At 48.0% G+C, this 20,316-nt stretch overlaps 1 protein-coding gene across 2 annotated transcripts; it reads right to left on the reverse strand.

The window, feature by feature from the left end:
- Nucleotides 1-8,232: 8,232 nt before the first annotated feature.
- On the reverse strand, nucleotides 8,233-9,584 carry LOC147961072 (F-box protein At5g07610-like). Of its 2 annotated transcripts, none has more exons than XM_087535940.1 (2): nucleotides 9,504-9,584; nucleotides 8,233-9,410 (listed from the first exon to the last, which is right to left on the reverse strand). In XM_087535940.1, the coding sequence occupies exons 1-2, from the start codon at nucleotides 9,563-9,565 to the stop codon at nucleotides 8,285-8,287; spliced, it is 1,188 nt and encodes a 395-aa protein (XP_087392066.1). In that variant the 5' UTR covers nucleotides 9,566-9,584; the 3' UTR covers nucleotides 8,233-8,284. The 2 variants fall into 2 exon arrangements, with proteins under 2 accessions (XP_087392066.1, XP_087392067.1); XM_087535941.1 differs by having other exon boundaries at nucleotides 8,233-9,411; nucleotides 9,517-9,565.
- Nucleotides 9,585-20,316: the final 10,732 nt, after the last annotated feature.

The following is a 20,316-nucleotide window of genomic DNA, read 5'->3' on the forward strand; positions in this document are numbered from 1 at the left end:
GACAGTGTGATGCATATCGTATAATCATACCAACGGATACTTGAGGTGACATTGGAGTATCTAGGTGACATTAGGGTTTTGGTTGATTTGTGTCTTAAGGTGTTATTCTAGTGCGAACTCTAGAATAGATTGAACGGAAAGAATAGCTTCATGTTATTTTACTACGGACTCTTGAATAGATCGATCAGAAAGGATAACTTTGAGGTGGTTTTGTACCCTACAATAATCTCTTCGTTTGTTTTCCGCTATTAGTGACTTTGGAGTGACTCTTTGTTGCATGTTGAGGGATTGTTATATGATCCAATTATGTTATTATTGTTGAGAGAACTTGCACTAGTGAAAGTATGAACCCTAGGCCTTGTTTCCTAGCATTGCAATACTGTTTACGCTCACTTTTACCACTTGATACCTTTCTGTTTTTATATTTTCATACATCATTGATCTAACATAACATAGAATAATCTCATACTCCCTCTGTTCGAAAAAACTTGACTCTCAATTGAATGTATCTAGCACCAAATTAGTGCTAGATACATCTATTTGAGGGACAAGCTTGTAACACGCTTTTTCGGACGGAGGGAGTACATAGGTACCCTAGGATAGCCTTACTACCTATAACACTAACACAACATGATAGATTAATTAGGTGGCGCGACCGGCCCAACACCAGCTCGCTGCTCCGTTTTAATAAACTGCTTTCTATATTGTAGAACAGTACCCATTTTAATAAACTGCAATTTCACAAATACTAGGCACTGATATAATAATATCATTAAGCACAATACCAGATTTAATATGACCACAGTCTCACAAACATTATAGGTACTCATACATAGTCAACATGCATCGATAGATCTCATATGGTGAACTAATAATAGTTCATAAGCAGTCTACTAGGTAGTCATATAGTAGCATACATATGGTTCTGCAGCCACACACATATATAGTTCTAGATGATATCGATGACGATCATCATCCTCAAGCCTTGGCGGTGGGTGTTCCTAATAGTAATTAGGATGGCATGGCCTGTCAAACATATGAAGCTTCTTGCCAACGAGGAAGCTCTTCCACCCAACCGAGCTTATGTGTGTGCGACCATCCGTGTCCACGCTGTACGAACAGGTGGTGACGGAGCCCCTTGCAGTTAGGCGTATTCCAGCAGAGTCTTCTTCATCAGGCTCTATACCACAACTTACAGATAGGTTCTTTGGCAATTTCTGATTAAGAAAAACATATCAATTAATAATTAGCCTCGCACATACCCATGCAAATATATTTCTACCAAATATAGATTTCTACACTAAGAAAAGAAAGTACTACATTTCTACTAAGCATGAATTTTACTAATAAGTATGGACTCTACACTATTAATAGTTCCTTGGATTCTACAGTAAGCATATATATCATTGGACTCTAACTACACTAAAGTATACTTGGCCATGGGTTACCCAGCCCGGTTGGCCCGACCTGACCCGGTGTTGCCTGCGGGCCGGGCCTGGGCCTGAGTTTTGAGCCCGATGCAGCCGTGGGCCGAGCCTGGGCTTGGCATTTTCGCGTTTTAAGGAAGGGGCTCGGCCTGCGGCCCGAGGCCCGGCAGGCTTTATCACTTGCGGGCCGGGCTTGGGCCCAAAAACTAGGCCCGACGGCCGGGCCGGTCCGGGCTCGGGCCTAGGTTTTTTGCCTCGAGCTTTGGTAGGCCTGGCCCGACAGATGGCCAGGTATACACTACAGCATATCATCAATCCGATTATACAATAAGCATATATATCATTGGACTCTAGCTACACACTAAAGCATATCATCGATCGAACAGTAAGCATGTCATTGGACTCTACACTAATTAAGCATGTCATCGAACTCTACACTAAAGCATATCATCGGCTAGCTTCTACACAACATATCATTGGACTCTACGCTAAGCATATCATCGGATTCACTAAGCATATCATTGGATTCTACACTAAGCATATCTCATCGGATTCTACATACAGACGATTTGCAATTGTAAGTAGAACAATAAAGCATATCATCAAATTACTACAGTAAGTATAACATACCATGACATGCCGATCAACCATGGTACTTGTTAGGCGGGTCACGAATGGCACCCCGACGAAGTCAGCACGTGGCGGAATTATGTCCCATAGGTTGCACACCTCCTCCTCGCTCAACCTCATTCTTGAGCACATCTGGCTTCATCAAGTGGGTGCTCATCATCTTCATCATCTTCCTCCGTGCTAGTTGCAAGGCTACTGGCGCACCTTGACTTGCACAATCGACATGGTGGTGGTGGTGGCACCATTTTCCTATTATATACATAAGCATTGATTGGATAGAGTTAATTAAACATCAATATTTGTTCTAACGCAAGCATTCATCAAGGATAGAGGCAAAACATCGGATAGATAGAAACAATGCATTGATTCAATGTCGAATAGACAAATATAGAGTTTATCTCAGTGTTAGGGAAACATCATAGGGTTTATTTCAGTGTTAGGGAAACTACTAGGGAAAAACATCATAGGGTTTATTTCAATGTTAGGAAAACTACACTAGGGAAACATCTAATATATATCAATGACACTAGGGAAATTAACTAAACTACAATTAGTACTACCTCCGACCGAAGAAGCTTGTCCCAAGCTTGTCTCTCAAATGGATGTATCTAGCACTAACTTGGTGCTAAATACATCCATTTGAGTGACAAGTTTTTTCGGACGGAGGGAGTAATGAATTAACAATGTCAATCCTAATACACTACAAACATCACAAGCCTAGCTACCTCTATGAACAAACATTCACCCAAACCTACCTCTACAATGTCATCAATCCTAATATACACTACAAACACACACAATCCTAATATACACTACAAACACACATATACACCAATATGCAGATTGGGGCGGCGGTCGAAGTGGGGGCAGTGGCGGAGTGGGGGCATAGTGGGGTAGCATGGGAGTGCGGAGGCGGCCAGATTGGGTCAGCAGGGGAGTGGGGAGGTGACGGGCGGCGAGAGAGGGGGAGGAGCAGCGGAGGGCGGCGACAAAGAGGCAATGTGCGGCGAGAGCATGCTATCGGCAAGAGAGGGGGCCGCTAGAGGAGGGTGGAGCGGCGGTGGGGATGAGCATTACCCGCGCCAGCGACGAGGGGACCTGCGGCGCAGGTGGCAGTGGCGGCTGGGAGGAACCCTAATCGCGGCGGCGGTGGGTGGAGGGGAGAATGGGACAATTGATCGAAGTGAGAGGGTCCGGAAGGGGGTGGCCGGGGTTTTCACTTGGTGTAGTATTAGCGCGGCGTACGGGCCGGCGCTACTACTAAGTCCACTAGCTCTAGTGCCGGCGCACAACCCACGCTACAGCTAAGTGGGCTAGCGTTTTGGCCCTGCCGGCCGGGGTTTCGGTTGTGGTTTGGTGGGTTTTGACAGGGTAATGAGGGGTTTTCAGAGTGTTTTGAGAAGAATCAAGGGTTATGGTCATCTCAAAAAATGGGTTAGGGTTGATCATAATTAGTTCAAAAGATATCAGAAAGATATACATATCCTCGTTTTATGCAACTACACGGGCCATGTAATGGCACCGTGCCAGATCCCGAGCAATCGTACCATCGTACGATTTTCTGAGGATTTCAACGGTTCCATCAGGAATGACATGGGGGTACTTTTGGTAACCCGGTGGCACGGCATGCCCCTCCCTCGTCTGTTGAAGGCCTAGGCATGCCACAAGGACATCACAAAGGATTTGCCATGCTGCTACCGGGCATGATTGCATTTGCCGCCTTGCTGGTCTGCAATTTCCGGCGATGAAACCCTAGCAGAGCAATAAATTTCTCGAATATTGCACACGTGCCCGAAAAATACGGGGGCATGGCACGTGTCATCCAGTTGCCCCCTTTTAGAGCATGAGAATTTTCAAGGCCAACAGAGCAACAGGACCCGCACTTCCTCCACAAACCGGACACATTCCCTCTCGATACCCAGAGACTAGTTCGGAGATGGTGCGGTTTACTCGGAGATGGTGAGGTTTACAAGCGGCCTCAAGGGAGACTTACTCGAAATGCGACCAAACTTTTACCACCCCCTACAGGGGCCATGTGATGACATCGTGCCAGATCCCGAGCAATCCTACCATCGTATGATTTTCCGAGGATTTCAACGGTTGCATCAGGAATGACACCGAGGTAATTTCGGTAACCCGGTGGCAGGGCATGCCCATCCCTTATCTGTGCTAGGCCTAGACATGACACAAGGACATCTCAAAGGATTTCCTATGCCACTGCCGGGCATGATTTTCATGTGCTACCTTGCTGATTCGCAATTTCCGGCGATGAAACCCTAGCAGAGCAATAAAATTCTCCAATATTGCACGCGTGCCTGAAAAATGCTGGGGCGTGGCACGTGTCATGCAGTTGCCCCCTTTTAGAGCACGAGAAGTTTCGAGGCCAATGGAGCAATAGGACCCACACTTCCTGCACAAACCAGACATGTTCCCTTTACCCTCGGCATTAACATGTGTTTGCCGAGATGCTCCCTTTGTCGAGAGTCACACTCGGCGTCTCTTACTTTGCCGAGTGTCCGTGGTTTGGCTCTCAGCGAAGACCATGACACCCGGCGTATACGAAATTTCCAGTAGTGCATGAACAATCCATTCCTATAAGAGACCCACTTCTTATAAAGACAACAACAGTTTCATATTGAGATCATGTGTGCGGTGAAAAGTGATAAATCTGCATACAATGGCACATATGGGAGACGCGGCTGAAAGATTAGCATAGCAAGGCGCATATGGCAGACCACTTTGACTTGTCAATGATCCATACCGTATCGTAGCACATTAATTTGGAAGGTGACCCCACAGTGAAGAAGAACAAGTTAAATTCCGAATGAAATGCAATCCAACGGGAATCAACCGGATGGATAGCAAACTGATAGGAATCAGTAACATTTGTCCCTCCAAGTAAGTATGAAGTTTCAGCACGATGCTTCAATATCCATTGTTTGCTGTCATAGTCCTTGAGAACATAGACAACAAGTCGAACCACATCACAATGTTGGTCTTTCTCAAATTGGCATAATGCAGGCGACCCTATGACTGCCGAATAAAACCATCATATAGATGACCAGGGATACCGATATTCACTCATGTTTCCTCCTCCTTGTCCACCACACCTAGACAATGAGATGAACTTTTGCCATAGGCGTGAAAATGCAACCAGCCGTTGAGGAAGACATCGGCCGACCAAGGAGTAAGAAGCTCCATATTTTCGCCCCATTTGTCTTCCTTATGATCCTATCTCCTGGTTTATGACGAATACACCTCCACTCTACCAAGGTAGAAATTAAAGTCGACATCCTCTAGCAACACAAACACATAGAAGCGGGAAGACACGGCCGGATCAAAACCCAGACGCACTATGCCCACCTTGCTAACATAGCTGCGATCGGGCAACAAAACCCTCTCCTTTGTGACAGGGTTGCACACGATGTAACAGAACTCATCACCCAGAGCGGAGACATCGCAACAGTGACATAGAAGGAGGCCATTGCAGCAGTCCAGTAGATCGATGCGCTCGTGGCTAGGAAGAAAGGTGAAAGAGGTGTCGATCGGAGGGCAGCTTTCCGCGAGACACTGGCGAAGCAAACTTCTAATTCTAGAGACAACTCCCCTTTGTCGCTCCTAGTGTAGAAGAAGCCAGCTAGACTTTGAGGGCGCTTCCTGTGGTTATCGGGGTTGTCGATAAGGCTGAGCCAGTGCTTGGAGACGCACTTGAAGCGGTACACCGACCTCACAGGGACACGCGAGAGTATCTCAACAAGCAGGTCGTCGGAGAGTCACTCTGCCGTCATGCCCCCGTGGGGAGGAGAGGAAGATATGCACAAACAAAGAGGAGAGGTCAGGCCAGGGGATCGGAGGAGTTGGCGATGGTTTATACTGCTGCTCTGCGTACTGGATACGACTTGAAACACGTGTTGGTTTTCACCCTCAGGAAAGATCACATCAAAGTAACAGAACACACGCGCATGAAAAAATTTGCCAAGGGCACGTGGCGCGCCCTTCTTTTCATTTATTTCTTCTCAAATCCACAGGTTCTATACATAGAAAATTGCAGCACTTATGTACTTTGTATACACACTTGGGAGCAGACCCAACGCCACTTGACAACGGACTTCATCATCTACTCGGATGACATAACCTAGACGAGCTGATTGGTGATTACAACTTGTGCTACCAGGACAGGACACGGCTAATACCTATACTACTCCTAATTCACTGCTGTAGCATACTAGTACGCGACTAGGTTTGGTTTATTTCCAACAGTGGACTTACTCCCGCGGGCGAGAGCGATCCGCCGGCATGGACATGGCGGTGGAAGATGGCGCCTGTGGTGCCGTAGAGCGAGGAGGAAGGGGATTGAAGCCTACAACTATGACGGGCTCGGGACTTTGGTTTTGTTGCTAGCAGGCCCTCAGTGGGTCGTCGAATGGGCTGAACAATGAAGCTCTCTCGACAATTCATCACTCTGGTCTGCATTAGCAGCTTGTTGCCTTACTTTTTCACACACAGACACACGCAAAAATGAGCTAACACAGGTAAAAAAAACCTTCTAAGTTCTCTTGATAATTCCAAGAAAAATTCTTGTTGTCAATCTCCCTTGTGGCCGCGGAATAAAAGTCCTGAACAAAAATGCATTATGCCATGAGATGAGCTATAGCAATGGGTTTATGATGAAACAAGAACAAATTTAGTTTTCTTTTCCGTCTCGCAAGACGATTAGGGCAAAACCTTCTGTCCCTTGCCTCCGCCGACAAGCCTATGGCTACGTCTCCACTTTGGCTGCCACACTGGCGGTCGATGGCGAGGAGGGGAATCCTGGTGGCCTTGGTCTGGCTAGTAGATAGGTTATGGTTTTAGTCCCCGGCGATGCTTAGACGAATGGTCGCGCTTTTTCTTCCGGTCAGTTTTCCGGGCTTCGGCATGTCTCAAGTTCGTTTGCCGGGATGGATTAGAAGGAGTTCTGGCATAGAATCCTGCCAGCTCCTCGGGGCAGAGGTCATTGTCCGGTGGCTTAGCCGAAGGCCAGCACCACGACCCAATACCTTGTGGCTGGATTGCATTCACACACGAGGCACAGTTTTTGAATAATTAGTCTCAGGGAAATCAGTGACAATACCCGTGGAATGGCCATTGTCCGGTGGCCTAGCCGAAGGCCAGCACCACAACCCAATACCTTGTGGCTGGATTGTATTCACACACGAGGCACAGATTTTGAATAATTAGTCTCAGGGAAATCAGCGACAATACCCGCGGAATGGCCATTGTCCGGTGGCCTAGCCGAAGGCCAGCACCACGACCCAATACCTTGTGGCTGGATTGCATTCACACACGAGGCACATATTTTGAATAATTAGTCTCAGGGAAATCAGCGACAATCCCCGCGGAACGAACCACCATTGCTCCAAACTTAAAAGCATGAAGGCATCAGGGCACTCCAGTCAGAGAGAGGACGAGATTCATCATTCAAGCAGGCACACCCTACTAAGCTGCTAAATTTGCATAAGAACAGGTAAGATAGCAGTACCTACTTTTCCAAAGGTTTTCCAGCTCAAGGCAATCAATTCCCATGATGACCTTCTCAGCACGAATGTCCTGGAAGATGAACATCATCCCGGTACGCAAATGCCACAGCAGTAAGTTGAATTACCTCTCTTATTTAACACATCAGAGTTCTGGACTGGAGTTTATGTGGACCATTATAGTATGACTGACATGGGAAGTGCACTGTGGCGACATCGCTTACTTTAAACTCTTTAAACCTACCTACGTGAACAAAATCCACAAACACAAAGACGATGACTTCCTAGTTTTCTGGAGCAGTTTTATGTTAAAAGTTGTCTACCAAGAGGATGAACGTTATGATCCACAATATTTCCTATTTGATAAACAACAGCATTGTGCCTGTGATGTTATGCTAACAGCATAACCTATTTGAATCAGACAAGTTAACAACACCAAAAGAAGTGACAATGTAATCAGCCAAAGTGTATCATATCCTCTGGTGTCTAGAACCATTGGTATAACAAATAAGCACATACAATAGAAAGTACATTGAACATTTGAATAAGCCATTTGAGAGAAATCAGCCACAATGCCCCCAGAACGAATCACCATTGCTCCAAACTTACAAGCATATAAAACATCAGAACATTCAATCACAGACCAAAGCAAATGCAAGCAGACGTACCAAACCCGATGCTCCATAGACAATATAGCACAAATAATTGACATCACTTGTGTAACGATTGTAACTCTTCATACAGCGGCACATATGGCAGATATGGTGGATTGACATTTTCAAGATTGCATATCACTTTGAGTTGCCGACGATCCATATCATAGAACATGAACGTTCTATCCCAGCCCAACGTGAAGAAGATCAAGTTACATTCCGGATGAATTGCAATCCAACAAAAGTCCTCCTCAATGTCTACATCATGTCGCCCTCCAAATAGAAGTGAACTTTCAATGCTATGCTTCATTATCCATTCTTTACTATTATAGTCTTCGAGAATATAAACTAGCAGTCGAACAACCTGATCATCATTTTCATCTCTTTCAAAACCAGCATAATACAAGCAGCCCTGTGACTGCTGCATAAAACCATCATTCAGAGTAGGAACACGAGAGTATATCATTGTTCCCGCCTCCTTGTCGGCAGCTAGACACAGGGTAGAGTGATTGACATCGGCGAAAAAATGCAGACTACCATTAAGATATGCAGCTGAGTGAACACGAACGAGATCAATATCCCAGTACCATTTCTTCTCCTTATGAACCCACCTCCCGGTTTCTGATGAATAGACATATGAACAGACGTCCACTCCCGGGAGACCAAATCCATTTAGTTCGTCCGTCAACAAAAACACATGGAAGTGGGGGGACACGGCTGGATCAAAACCTAAGTGCACAATACCCACCCAGCCAGCATGGTCGCAATGCGGCAACTCAGTCCATTCCTCCGTGGCAGGATTGCACACGACGTAATGGCGCTTGCCACCATAGGCAGATACGCCGTAGAGAAGGAGGCCATTGCAGCAGTCCAAAAGAAAGGCGTTCCGGCCGTAGGGCAGGAAGGTGAGACTGGTGCGACCACGGCTCCCGGATAACTTAGTGAAATGAAGAGCTGGATGTACCAATTGCTCCTCCGTGGTGCCCCTGAAGAAGAAGCCGGTCAGGGTCCGGGGGAGCTTCCGGCGGTAGGTGCGGTCGTTGATGAGGCCGAGCCAGTGCTTGGAGACGCACTTGAAGCGGCAGAGCGACCTGGCGGGCACGCGCGAGAGTATCTCGACTAGGAGGTCGTCGGTGAGTCTCTCGGCCGCCGTCTCGCTGCCGCTGGGAGGAGAAGAGGATGACCTGCACACAGAGATGGAGAAGTGGTCTCAAGGGATCGTGTGAAGAAGGGAGAGGAAGGTCGCAACGATTCATGGCGATGTCTGTTCTGCGTACCTGATCCGAGTTGATTTGCGTCCGTCCTCCCACTGGCGAGCTCGATCCACCGGTGTGGACATGGCGGCGGCAGCACCGTCAAACGCGGAGCAGGGGTGATGAAACCTAGGGGGGCGGGGGAGGGGATTTAAACCTACAGGGACGGGGGAGGCTAATGGGCCGTCATTAGTATATTGGGCTAAACCGTACATGTCCCATTTCCACTAGACCCCTTTAAAAATCAACCCAAAAAGAACATAAAAGTAGGAATCTTTATTATATACACCCTCCGTCCCAAAATAAGTGACTCAACTTTGCAAAGTTGAGTCACTTATTTTGGGACAGAGGAAGTACTAATAAAACGCCCGTGCGTTGCTACGGGTCTAGCACAGGTAAATAAATATGTTCTTAATATGAAAAGGAAGCATAAGTAACATACAAGTTTTGTTAGGATCATTTGGGAAAATCCTCCCTGCTACTGCCATCGTCGACGATGAAGCCCCTCTTGCCGACATTTCGTGGAGTTGGGCAATGGCATGGCGTGCAACGCCAGCATCTAGGAAGCAGCTAAGCGCCATGGTCGACTAAAGCAGAGCTGCAGTACGAGTGACGTGGTCATGACTCATGAGCAGCTAGCCACCAAGTACAATCAATTGGTCGAGAGTCGAGACCGAAGCCGGATAAACCCAAACGGTGGTGGAAGTCTCCCATGGTGGGCCGGCTCACGACAGCATTGTGCTAACATCTCCCTGGGGGACAACGCGCTCTCCTCTGTATGAATCTAGCGAAGGAGAGAAGGAATATACACAAAGAGATTTTTTTTTCTTTTCTTGTGTATGCATGTGTTGTTTCATGTAGGAAGATTGTAGTTGTGCTAGCCTAATTAACTAGATCATCAGCGACCAGCGCCTTCCACAACATATGGCTAGTTCTTTTCAGATTCCTCGGCTGGTTCTAGGTCCATATGCGACCTAATTTGTGTTTAGGAACACCTTAGCGGATACAAACAAAGGAAAATGTTCTTGACCTATCATATTTGGCTATATCCTATACATGCATGCTGAATCTGTCTGGAACTATATATAATTCAGAGATATCTTAGGCACCATTACTTATCCCTGTACTTCATATTGGAGCTGGCCCTTAAATCTGCATGTTAGCAAAATATCCAACCTATAGTCACGTTTTGTGCGCAATATCCTGTACCTTAAACCATCGCAAATCCTTTATCTTGTGAGCCAGTATCTTCATGCTTCATGCACAATACAAGCAATACTTCAACATTGAATACTTCATAATTGGAAAAAATAAATGCGAGGAGGAAAGTTTGCTCTTATGTGTTAATAAGTCCACAGAGAATCTAAGCAAGTTGTTTCATGTTTGATGTTTTTGTCGTATAGCCAAACATTATTATTTAATGACGGTTCTCTAGATTTCATGTGAAGTGGTGTATATTTTTAATTGTTTCATAAAACTTTTTAATTGGAATGTATTTTTTTCACTCGCCAACAATTCCCTAAAAGACTGTTATATTATTCTAGACAGATAAATGTGGCTTTGGATTGATAGCCGAGGACGAAATAAAGAAAGGAGAATTTGTTATAGAATATGTAGGAGAAGGTATGGGTTTGTTGAAATCTATTTTGAGCAAGTAAATGAAATGCAGACAAATGCAAGTATTATTATTTTTTACTCATATTGGGCGATCAAACTAATATCCATATATCTTGCATCAATATTGTAGTTATTGATGACATAACTTGTGAGGAAAGACTATGGAAAATGAAGAGACAACGTTACACTAACTTCTATCTTTGTGAGGTCAGCAGCAATATGGTCATTGATGCAACAAACAAGGGGAACAAGTCCAGGTTTATACAATCTTGGGCTCGGGTGTGCGCTGCTTTGTACAATCGAAAAAGGAGTGTGCTTTGTACACTGAGCCATGCGGCTCGCCTCTAGGCGACGGCTCACGCTGGCGCTGTGCTGGTCGTCGACGCCGCCGGCGGATTCCGGATCTCGGTTCTCTTGCCTAGGTTCTATCCATGCAGAGGAGGTGGTGCATGCGGTTCAAGACTCCTCCATCGAAGCCTCTACTCTGCAGTCTTCGGTTGTTCGTCGGAGGAAGACAGACGAAGAACTGGCGGCTGAGTTCTCGGCGCACATTGGTTACCCTACACCGGCGTCTAGTTTGTGGGAGAGACCGTCGTCTCGACGGACAGGTGAGGTTTCTCGTGTTTGCAAGTCTGACAAGAATGGAGAACTGTCGTTGGACTCGGCGGAGATCACGGTGGCCTCTATGTCGGATGCTATCGTGGATGTGCCAGGATCGAAGGTGTCACCGATGATACTTGCCGCGGCCGCCGGCGGCGTCTCCGGGGTGCCCGTCCGGTCAAGACCGCTGATCAAGCCTTGGATCGGCCCGATCCCGCCTCCTCGGGCATCGCCGCCAAGAACTCTCGGTGATCTCTTGCCGCATGTGTGTCTCAGAGATGGGGAGGCCTCACCGGAATTCTGTTTGCCGGCGCTTTCTTCGGGTCAAGCAGGGCGGGGCGCTAAAGCGATCATAGTTCGAAATCTCGATCCGTCATCTATGGCTGTTTCAGGTCTGACATGTGATCAGACGAATCCTGGACGTCGGCTCCGGATGGTCAATCTCAACCGTTGGCTTCGACACTTGTGGAACCGGGCAGAGCAGGCAGCCAACCCTAGATTCAATCATTCCTTCGCGGTTGTCGTCCGCTCCCCAGCAATGACGCGCGTCGACCCACCCACGTTGCCGAGCACCTTCACCGGCCACCAGTCTAATCCGTCTTCAAGCTCCTCTCAGCCAAATGCTTCGCCGTTGGGAGGCGCTCTTGGCTTTGCTCCGAGGGTTTACCAGCCAGTGCAGGTCGCGCAACCCTATGCGCCACCGGGAACTTTCGCGTCGGTGCAGCACCCGCCGGTGCATCCGCAGCCGGTGCAGCAGTCCACTGTGTATTAGGCGCCGTTCCAGCAGCAGTTTTTTGGGACCTCAGGTCAGTTCGTGACGCAGCCGCCGTATCTTCTTCAACCAACGACTGGCTTCGCGCAGCAACATCAGCAGCCTGCAGCTTTTCAACCAGCCATGAACGCTTATGTGCAGCATCATGGTGCTCCCGCCGGGGTGCAGATGGCACCCAGCTTCAACGCCAGGCCGCCACACAACTCTGCTGCCACCGGAGGCCCTGCTGCTGCATGACCTCGCAAGCCTAAGGGAAGCAAGGGTGGCCGTCAGAAGACGCACAGGGAGTAGATCTGCCATTCACCACTCCCCCACCTGCGGTCCCTATGATGCCGCCACCAGTGCAGGTGCCTACCATGGCCCCTTCGTCTATGATGGTTGCGGGTCACGGCCAGTACACGCATATGCAGCTGGGACCAATGCAACAGCAGCCTACACCTACGATTCAACCTTCAGGGGCATCTGATGGTGCAGGAATTCCTAAGAGGGTGTGATGCTCTAAGTGCCAGTCTGCAGGGCACACAAATGAGGACTGCGAGACACAGCGGTTTTGTTTCATTTGCAACAAGACTAATCACCCAATGACTTTGCGGTGCTGCCCTGCTCTCAAGATGCCGAAGCTGGTGGCGATGCTGTGTGGTTATGTAACTGAAAGTATGGCCTTTTTTCAGATGCCCGACAATGTCTGCAAGGAGGATCTTGCACCACAAGATTCACTGACGGTGTTGGTATCTATTTCTGGTGGCTCTATAACTCCCAGTATCGTGGAGGTAGAGGTTGCTAAGATTTCTCAGTACCAACTGCAGTGGACGTGGGAGGCCATACCGCACGACCAGGATGCTTTTCTCATGTCAATTCCGAGTGAGGAAGTTCTACACAAGGTCACTGGGTTTGTAGTTTTCATCAAGTCTCACAATGTCACTATCGAGTTTAAGCCTTGGAAGCCAGAGGAGATACCACACTATTTCGAGATGATACCTATTTGGGTCCATGTGCATGGGGTGCCTCACGCTCTCTGACACTTCTTGGGTCTGTGGGCGGTTGGCTCGGTGATTGGCGCTACACTTGACGTCGATCTTCTCTGTTTACGTCGGAGAGGAATTGTTCGTATCCAGGTAGCGGTGCTGAACCTTGATGCTTTCAAAAGTAGCACAATTGACACACACTCTCTCTCTACCGATGTCGTGGTTCAAAGAAAAGGTTATGAATTCCGGTACAGTTTGGAAAAATCAGACTTCGGGGTTGATAGTGACTTTGTGCCTCGAGTCTGGGAGCACGACGATAATCTAGGGGGGCGACAAGGGGCATGACAGGGAGGATACAGTGAAGAGCAACAATCCAAGCAAGAGGTCCAAACCCACTTCATCTCCCAACAACCCTTTGGCCCTTCCTACCACGGGCGGAGTGGTGCCCATGCAGATGATCAGTGTCGTCACACCGCCAAACCCTCATCGAGGTCTTCCTGCCACGGTTGCTTCTTCGTCATTAAAGTGGTCTTCTTCGACGACGCCGGATACTTCGTCTAAGGCTATCCCTCCGACGACGTCGGCTCCCCTGTCTTTGGCGCCGCCGACTCCGACTCACTGGTCGGCACCGCCCATCGACGAGGGGAGCCACGCATGGTGTAACGCCCTCGATGCGGCTATATCTCCTACGTGTCGAAGCACGACTTAGAGGCACGACGAGGGGAGCCACGCATGGTGTAACGCCCTCGATGCGGCTATATCTCCTACGTGTCGAACCACGACGAGGGAAGGTACATAGTTGGCTTACACTCGCCACGTCAAACAAAGTACATAAATAGCATTACATCATCCAATCACTCATGGCCCGACTACGGTGCCAAAATAAAAGATCAACCCAACATGCGACACGGTCCCGATCGCCCCAACTGGGCACCACTACTGATCATCAGGGAAAGACACATAGTAACGGCGTGAGTCCTCGTCGAACTCCCACTTGAGCTCAAGCGCATCATCTGGAACGGAGTCGTCTGGCCCTGCATCTGGTTTGGAAGTAATCTGTGAGCCACAGGGACTCAGCAATCTCGCACCCTCGCGATCAAGACTATTTAAGCTTATAGGTAAGGCAAGGTAATATGTGGAGCTGCAGCAAGCGACTAGCATATGTGGTGGATAACCTGTTCGCAAAAGAGAGCGAGAAGAGAAGGCAAAGCGCGAACGAATAACTAGAGAACAACCTGCGGCAAGCATTACTCCAACACCGTGTTCACTTCCCGGACTCCGCCGAGAAGAGACCATCACGGCAACTCACACAGTTGATTCATTTTAATTGAGTTAAAGTTCAAGTTATCTACAACCGGACATTAACAAATTCCCATCTGCCCATAACCGCGGGCACGACTTTCAAAAGTTCAAATCCCTGCAGGGGAGTCCCAACTTAGCCCATGACAAGCTCTCACGATCAACGAAGGATATACCTTCTCCCGAGACTTCCGATCAGACTCGGCATCCCGGTTCTACAAGACAACCCGACAAGTTAAAACAAGTCCAGCAACACCGCCCGAATGTGCCGACAAATCCCGATAGGAGCTGCACATATCTCATTCTCAGGGCACACTCAGATGAGACTAGCTACAAGTAAAACCAAACCTCAAGTTGCCCCGAGGTGGCCCCGCAGGCAGCTCAGTCAGACCAACACTCAGAGGAGCACTGGCCCAGGGGGGGTTTAAATAAGATGACCCTCGGGCTCCGGAAACCCAAGGGAAAAAGAGGCTAGGTGGCAAATGGTAAAACCAAGGTTGGGCATTGCTGGAAGAGTTTTATTCAAGGCGATTTGTCAAGGGGTTCCCATTATTACCCAACCGCGTAAGGAACGCAAAATCCGGAAACATTACACCGATATGACGGAAACTAGGGCGGCAAGAGTGGAACAAAACACTAGGCAAAAAGGCCAAGCCTTCCACCATTTACCAAGTATATAGATGCATTAAGATAACAAGATAATATAATGATATCCCAACAAGATAATAATGTTCCAACAAGGAACGGTCTCCAATCTTCACCTGCAACTAGCAACGGTATAAGAGGGGCTGAGCTAAGCGGTAACATAGCCAATCAACGGTTTGCTAGGACATGGTAGGTTAGAGGTTTGACATGGAAATTTGGGAGGCATGATAAGCAAGTGGTAGGCATCGTAGCATAGGCATAGCAAAAGAGCGAGCATCTAGCAAAGCAAAGATAGAAGTGATTTCGAGGGTATGATCATCTTGCCTGCAAAGTTGTCAGAGTTGACTGGATCCTCGAAAGCAAACTCAACGGGCTCCTCGTTAGCGAACTCGTCTCCCAGCTCTACCCAAACAAGACAAACAAGCAAACGGAACACAATCAACCACGTGCAAAGCTCAAACAACATGATGCAAACATGGTATACTATGCGGGATGCGATATGTGATGCATATGCAAGATTTGACAAGGAATGAAAGAACCTGGCCTCAACTTGGAAATCCAAGAGTGCCACTGGAAATATGAGGTGATTTCGGTTGAAATAGATATAAAGAAAACCGGAATCGGATGCACGGTTTGGAAATGGCAAGCAATTCAAATATGGCACCGGTCTGCGATAAACAGCAAGTAGCCATTTAAATGCAACAAGTTATACATGCTACAACACTCAAACATGGCAACAAAATACATGGCAGGGATCCATTCATGATGCTTAACAAAAGATGAACACTGAGCTACGGCCAATTCATCCATTAACAGGTTCAAACGAGCATGGAAAAAGTGCAATTGGTAAACAGGTTTCAGACTTTGTGAAATTAACACTTGTCTGGAATTTCAGATCACGTAGCACACTTTGGAGCAAGAAAACTTTATGCTACAAGAACTTAACATGGCAAAGCAAGGCATGGCATGTAGCTACTCAAAGAGATTAACAAAAGTTCCTTAGTGAACTTGAGCCAAAAGGGATCATAAAATACAATTGCAAGCATGTGAACATGGCAAAAACAAATCAGATCACAGACTTAGTGAAAAACAGGAACATGCAAATCAAATATCAAGTAGGCATGTTTACGAGCTCGATGCACTCACTACAGAGCAAGGCATGACAAACTAAGCATACACCCATCCAGAATACACATTATACAAGCTAGACATGGCAAGAATAACAACATAGCATCAACGGATCAACTACAACATCCTCAGCAAAATCGCTAACAAGTAGACAATCTGCCCAGATTCACGAAATAGCAAAAGTAGAGCTCGATTGACTCAAGCTAGGGTGCTCCATAATTGCAAACAAGGACACGGATGGATAGAGTACTACAAGATTAACAAATCATCCTTACTGATCATCCTCAAAAGAGGCACGGATCACTAGGAAACAACATGAACATATGACATATTGATAGAAACAGTCCAAGGACTTAGTGGAATTGCTAAGTCCCTGAAATCAGCATTAACGAATGCACCACTTTGCAAGCTTGTGCTAGTCACCACACATATCAAAAAAATACATGGATGGCACCCCTGTAAAGATGGCAAAGCATATGACAAAACCCATGTAGAACTCAGGAGCATATGATGCACACAATAATCATGGCAAAAATGACAAAAAGCTAATTGGTGCAGCAGATCTGACAATTATCTCAAATAGCACTCTTCCAACAGCATTTCGGGCATCAAGATCAACTCAAATGAAAATGATGCAATGAGATGAAATGATGTGCTCTCTGAGACGAACATTTTGATATGCTACATGTCCAAAACGGATCTACGGATAAGGAGATATAGCATGATGAAATATGCAAAAAAGTACTGGAAACGGGGCAAAAGTCAACCCTAGGGTTTGGATCCGGATCTGGATCCGGGGCACGTCTCCCGAGGCGGCGGCGGATCTCTCCGGAGACTCGCCGGAATCCCTGTAGACGACGGCGGCGGGCGAGGAAGGAGTGGCCGGAGCGGGGACTTCCACCGGCGACGAGGTGGACGGCGGAGGCGGGGTTCGGCCGCGGCGGAAGACGGTGATGTGGCGGCCGGCGGCGAGGTGCGCGGGGCGGGGCGGCGCGCCGGAGTAGAGGAACCGCGGCGGAGCGGCGAAGGACGCGGCGGCGTCGGGCGGCCGGCGCCGAAGGAGGCGGAGGCTCTAGCGAGTGCGGGGCGGGGCCCGGTTTGCGCGGGGAGAGGGCCGGCTTCGGGCCGGCGGGCCTCAGCGGCGGCGGAGGCCAGAGCCGGCACGTGGCGTGCCCTGATACGTCACGGGCGGCGGCGGCGACTTGTCCGGCCGGCACGGACGTGTCCGGCGCGGTGCGGTAGATTTTTTTATGGTAGGAGACGAGGGGAATCCGGGATTTCGGAGGAGGGGCTATTTATAGGCATAGAGGGAGCTAGGAGTGTCCAACTGAGGTGCGGTTTTCGGCCACGCGATCGTAATCGAACGCTCTAGATGATGGAGAGGGTTTTGGTGGGCTTTGGACCAAATTGGAGGGGTGTTGGGCTGCAACACACACGAGGCCTTCTCGGTCCCTCGGTTAACCGTTGGAGCATCAAACGAAGTCCAAATGGTACGAAACTTAATAGGCGGTCTACCGGTAGTAAACCAAGGCCGCTTGGCAAGTCTCGGTCCAATCCGGAAATGTTTAACCCCCACACACGAAAGAAAGGTAGAAATGACCATTGGAGGAGAACGGAGCGCCGGAATGCAAAACGGACAACGGGGAAAATGCTCGGATGCATGAGACGAACACGTATGCAAATGCAATGCACATGATGACAAGATATGAGATGCATGAAAACGACAACAACACACGGAGACAAAAAACCCAAACCCGAGGAAATAAAATAACTTAATGCCGGAAACGGCAAGAGTTGGATTACATATTAGGTAAATCATATCCGGGGTGTTACAACACTCCACCACTACGAAAGGATCTCGTCCCGAGATCTAGGACTGGAAGAACACCGGGTACTCAGAATGGAGGTGATCCTCGCGTTCCCAGGTGGCTTCACGGTCAGAATGGTGTGACCACTTGACTTTGAGGACTTTGATTGACTTATTGCGAGTATTGCATTCAGTCTCTTCAAGAATAGCCACGGGGTGCTCACGATAAGAGAGATCTTCTTGGAGATCAATGTCTTCGAAGTTGACGGTGCGGTCAGGAGTCTTGAAGCACTTGCGGAGCTGAGAGACATGGAACACGTCATGCACATTTGCAAAGTTTGAAGGAAGCTCGAGTTGATAGGCGAGATCACCTCTCTTGCTGACGATCTTGAAAGGTCCCACGTATCTAGGGGAAAGCTTCCCTTTGATACCGAAGCGATGAGTACCTTTCATTGGAGAGACGCGGAGGTAAACATGATCTCCGATCTCGAAAGCCAAATCACGGTGCTTACTATCATAGTAGCTCTTCTAGCGCGATTGCGCTGCTTTGAGGTTATCTCGAATGACTTTACACATCTCCTCTGCCTCTGTGATTAAGTCATTTCCCAGAAGTTGACGTTCACCGGTTTTAGACCAGTTGAGAGGGGTACGGCACTTCCTGCCATACAGAATTTCGAATGGGGCCTTGCCCGAACTTGCTTGAAAACTGTTGTTGTAGGAGAATTCAGCATATGGAAGACAATCTTCCCACTTCATGCCGAAGGAGATCACCCAAGCCCTGAGCATATCTTCAAGAATCTGATTGACACGCTCGACTTGACCGCTAGTTTGAGGATGGAAAGCTGTGCTGAAGCGGATGTTGGTGCCCATGGCCTTCTGAAAAGACTCCCAAAACTTGGATGTAAAGATGCTGCCACGGTCTGAAAAGATCACCTGTGGAATACCGTGCAGCGAGACAATCCGAGAGGTATACAGCTCCGCCAATTGAGCTGAAGTGATTGACTCTTTGATAGGCAGAAAATGAGCCACTTTAGTGAGTTTGTCGATGACAACGAATATAGCATCATTGCCACGCTTGGACTTTGGAAACCCAGTCACGAAGTCCATCTCAATGTGGTCAAACTTCCATTCTAGAATGGCAAGAGGTTGGAGGAGACCAGCTAGCCTTTGGTGTTCTGCCTTCACTCTTCTGCAGACATCACATTCATTCACGAACTGAGCAATCTCGCGCTTCATTCGAGTCCACCAATAAGCCTGCTTGAGGTCCTGATACATATTCGTGCTCCCAGGGTGGATGGAGAGGAGTGAATTGTGAGCCTCGTTCATGATCACTTTACGGAGGTCACCTTTGGGCACAACAATACGATCCTCAAAGAAGAGAGTATCCTTGTCATCAAGGCGGTAGCACTTGTACTTGGGTTGGCTCTTGGCAATCCCAATCTTCATATTCTTCACCATAGCATCAAGAAGCTGAGCTTGGCGAATCTGGTCTTCCAAGGTAGGAGAGACTTGAAGGTTGGCGAGGAAACCTTGAGGAACAACTTGCAGATTGAGTTTGCGGAAAGCTTCACAAAGCTCGGGTTGATAAGGCTTGAGAATCAGACTGTTACAATAAGCCTTCCTGCTCAATGCGTCAGCAATCACATTGGCCTTGCCTGGAGTATACTCGATACTTGGATTGTACTCTTGAATCATTTCGACCCATCGAGTCTGCCTGAGGTTGAGATTAGGCTGAGTGAAGATGTACTTGAGACTCTTGTGGTCAGTGAAGATGTCCACTTTTCTTCCCAATAAGAGATGTCTCCAAGTCAAAAGAGCATGCACAACTGCCGCCAACTCGAGGTCATGAGTGGGGTAGTTCTTCTCGTTGGGCTTCAACTGGCGAGAGGTATAAGCCACAACTTTCTTCTCTTGCATCAACACTGCACCAAGACCTTGGAGAGAAGTGTCGCAGAAGACCTTGAACGGTTTGGATTCATCAGGAGGAGTCAGAACTGGAGCAGT

This window comes from Triticum urartu, chromosome 7A (genome assembly GCF_056163025.1).
Source record: "Triticum urartu cultivar PI428250 chromosome 7A, HENAU_Tu73, whole genome shotgun sequence".
NCBI lineage: Eukaryota > Viridiplantae > Streptophyta > Magnoliopsida > Poales > Poaceae > Triticum > Triticum urartu.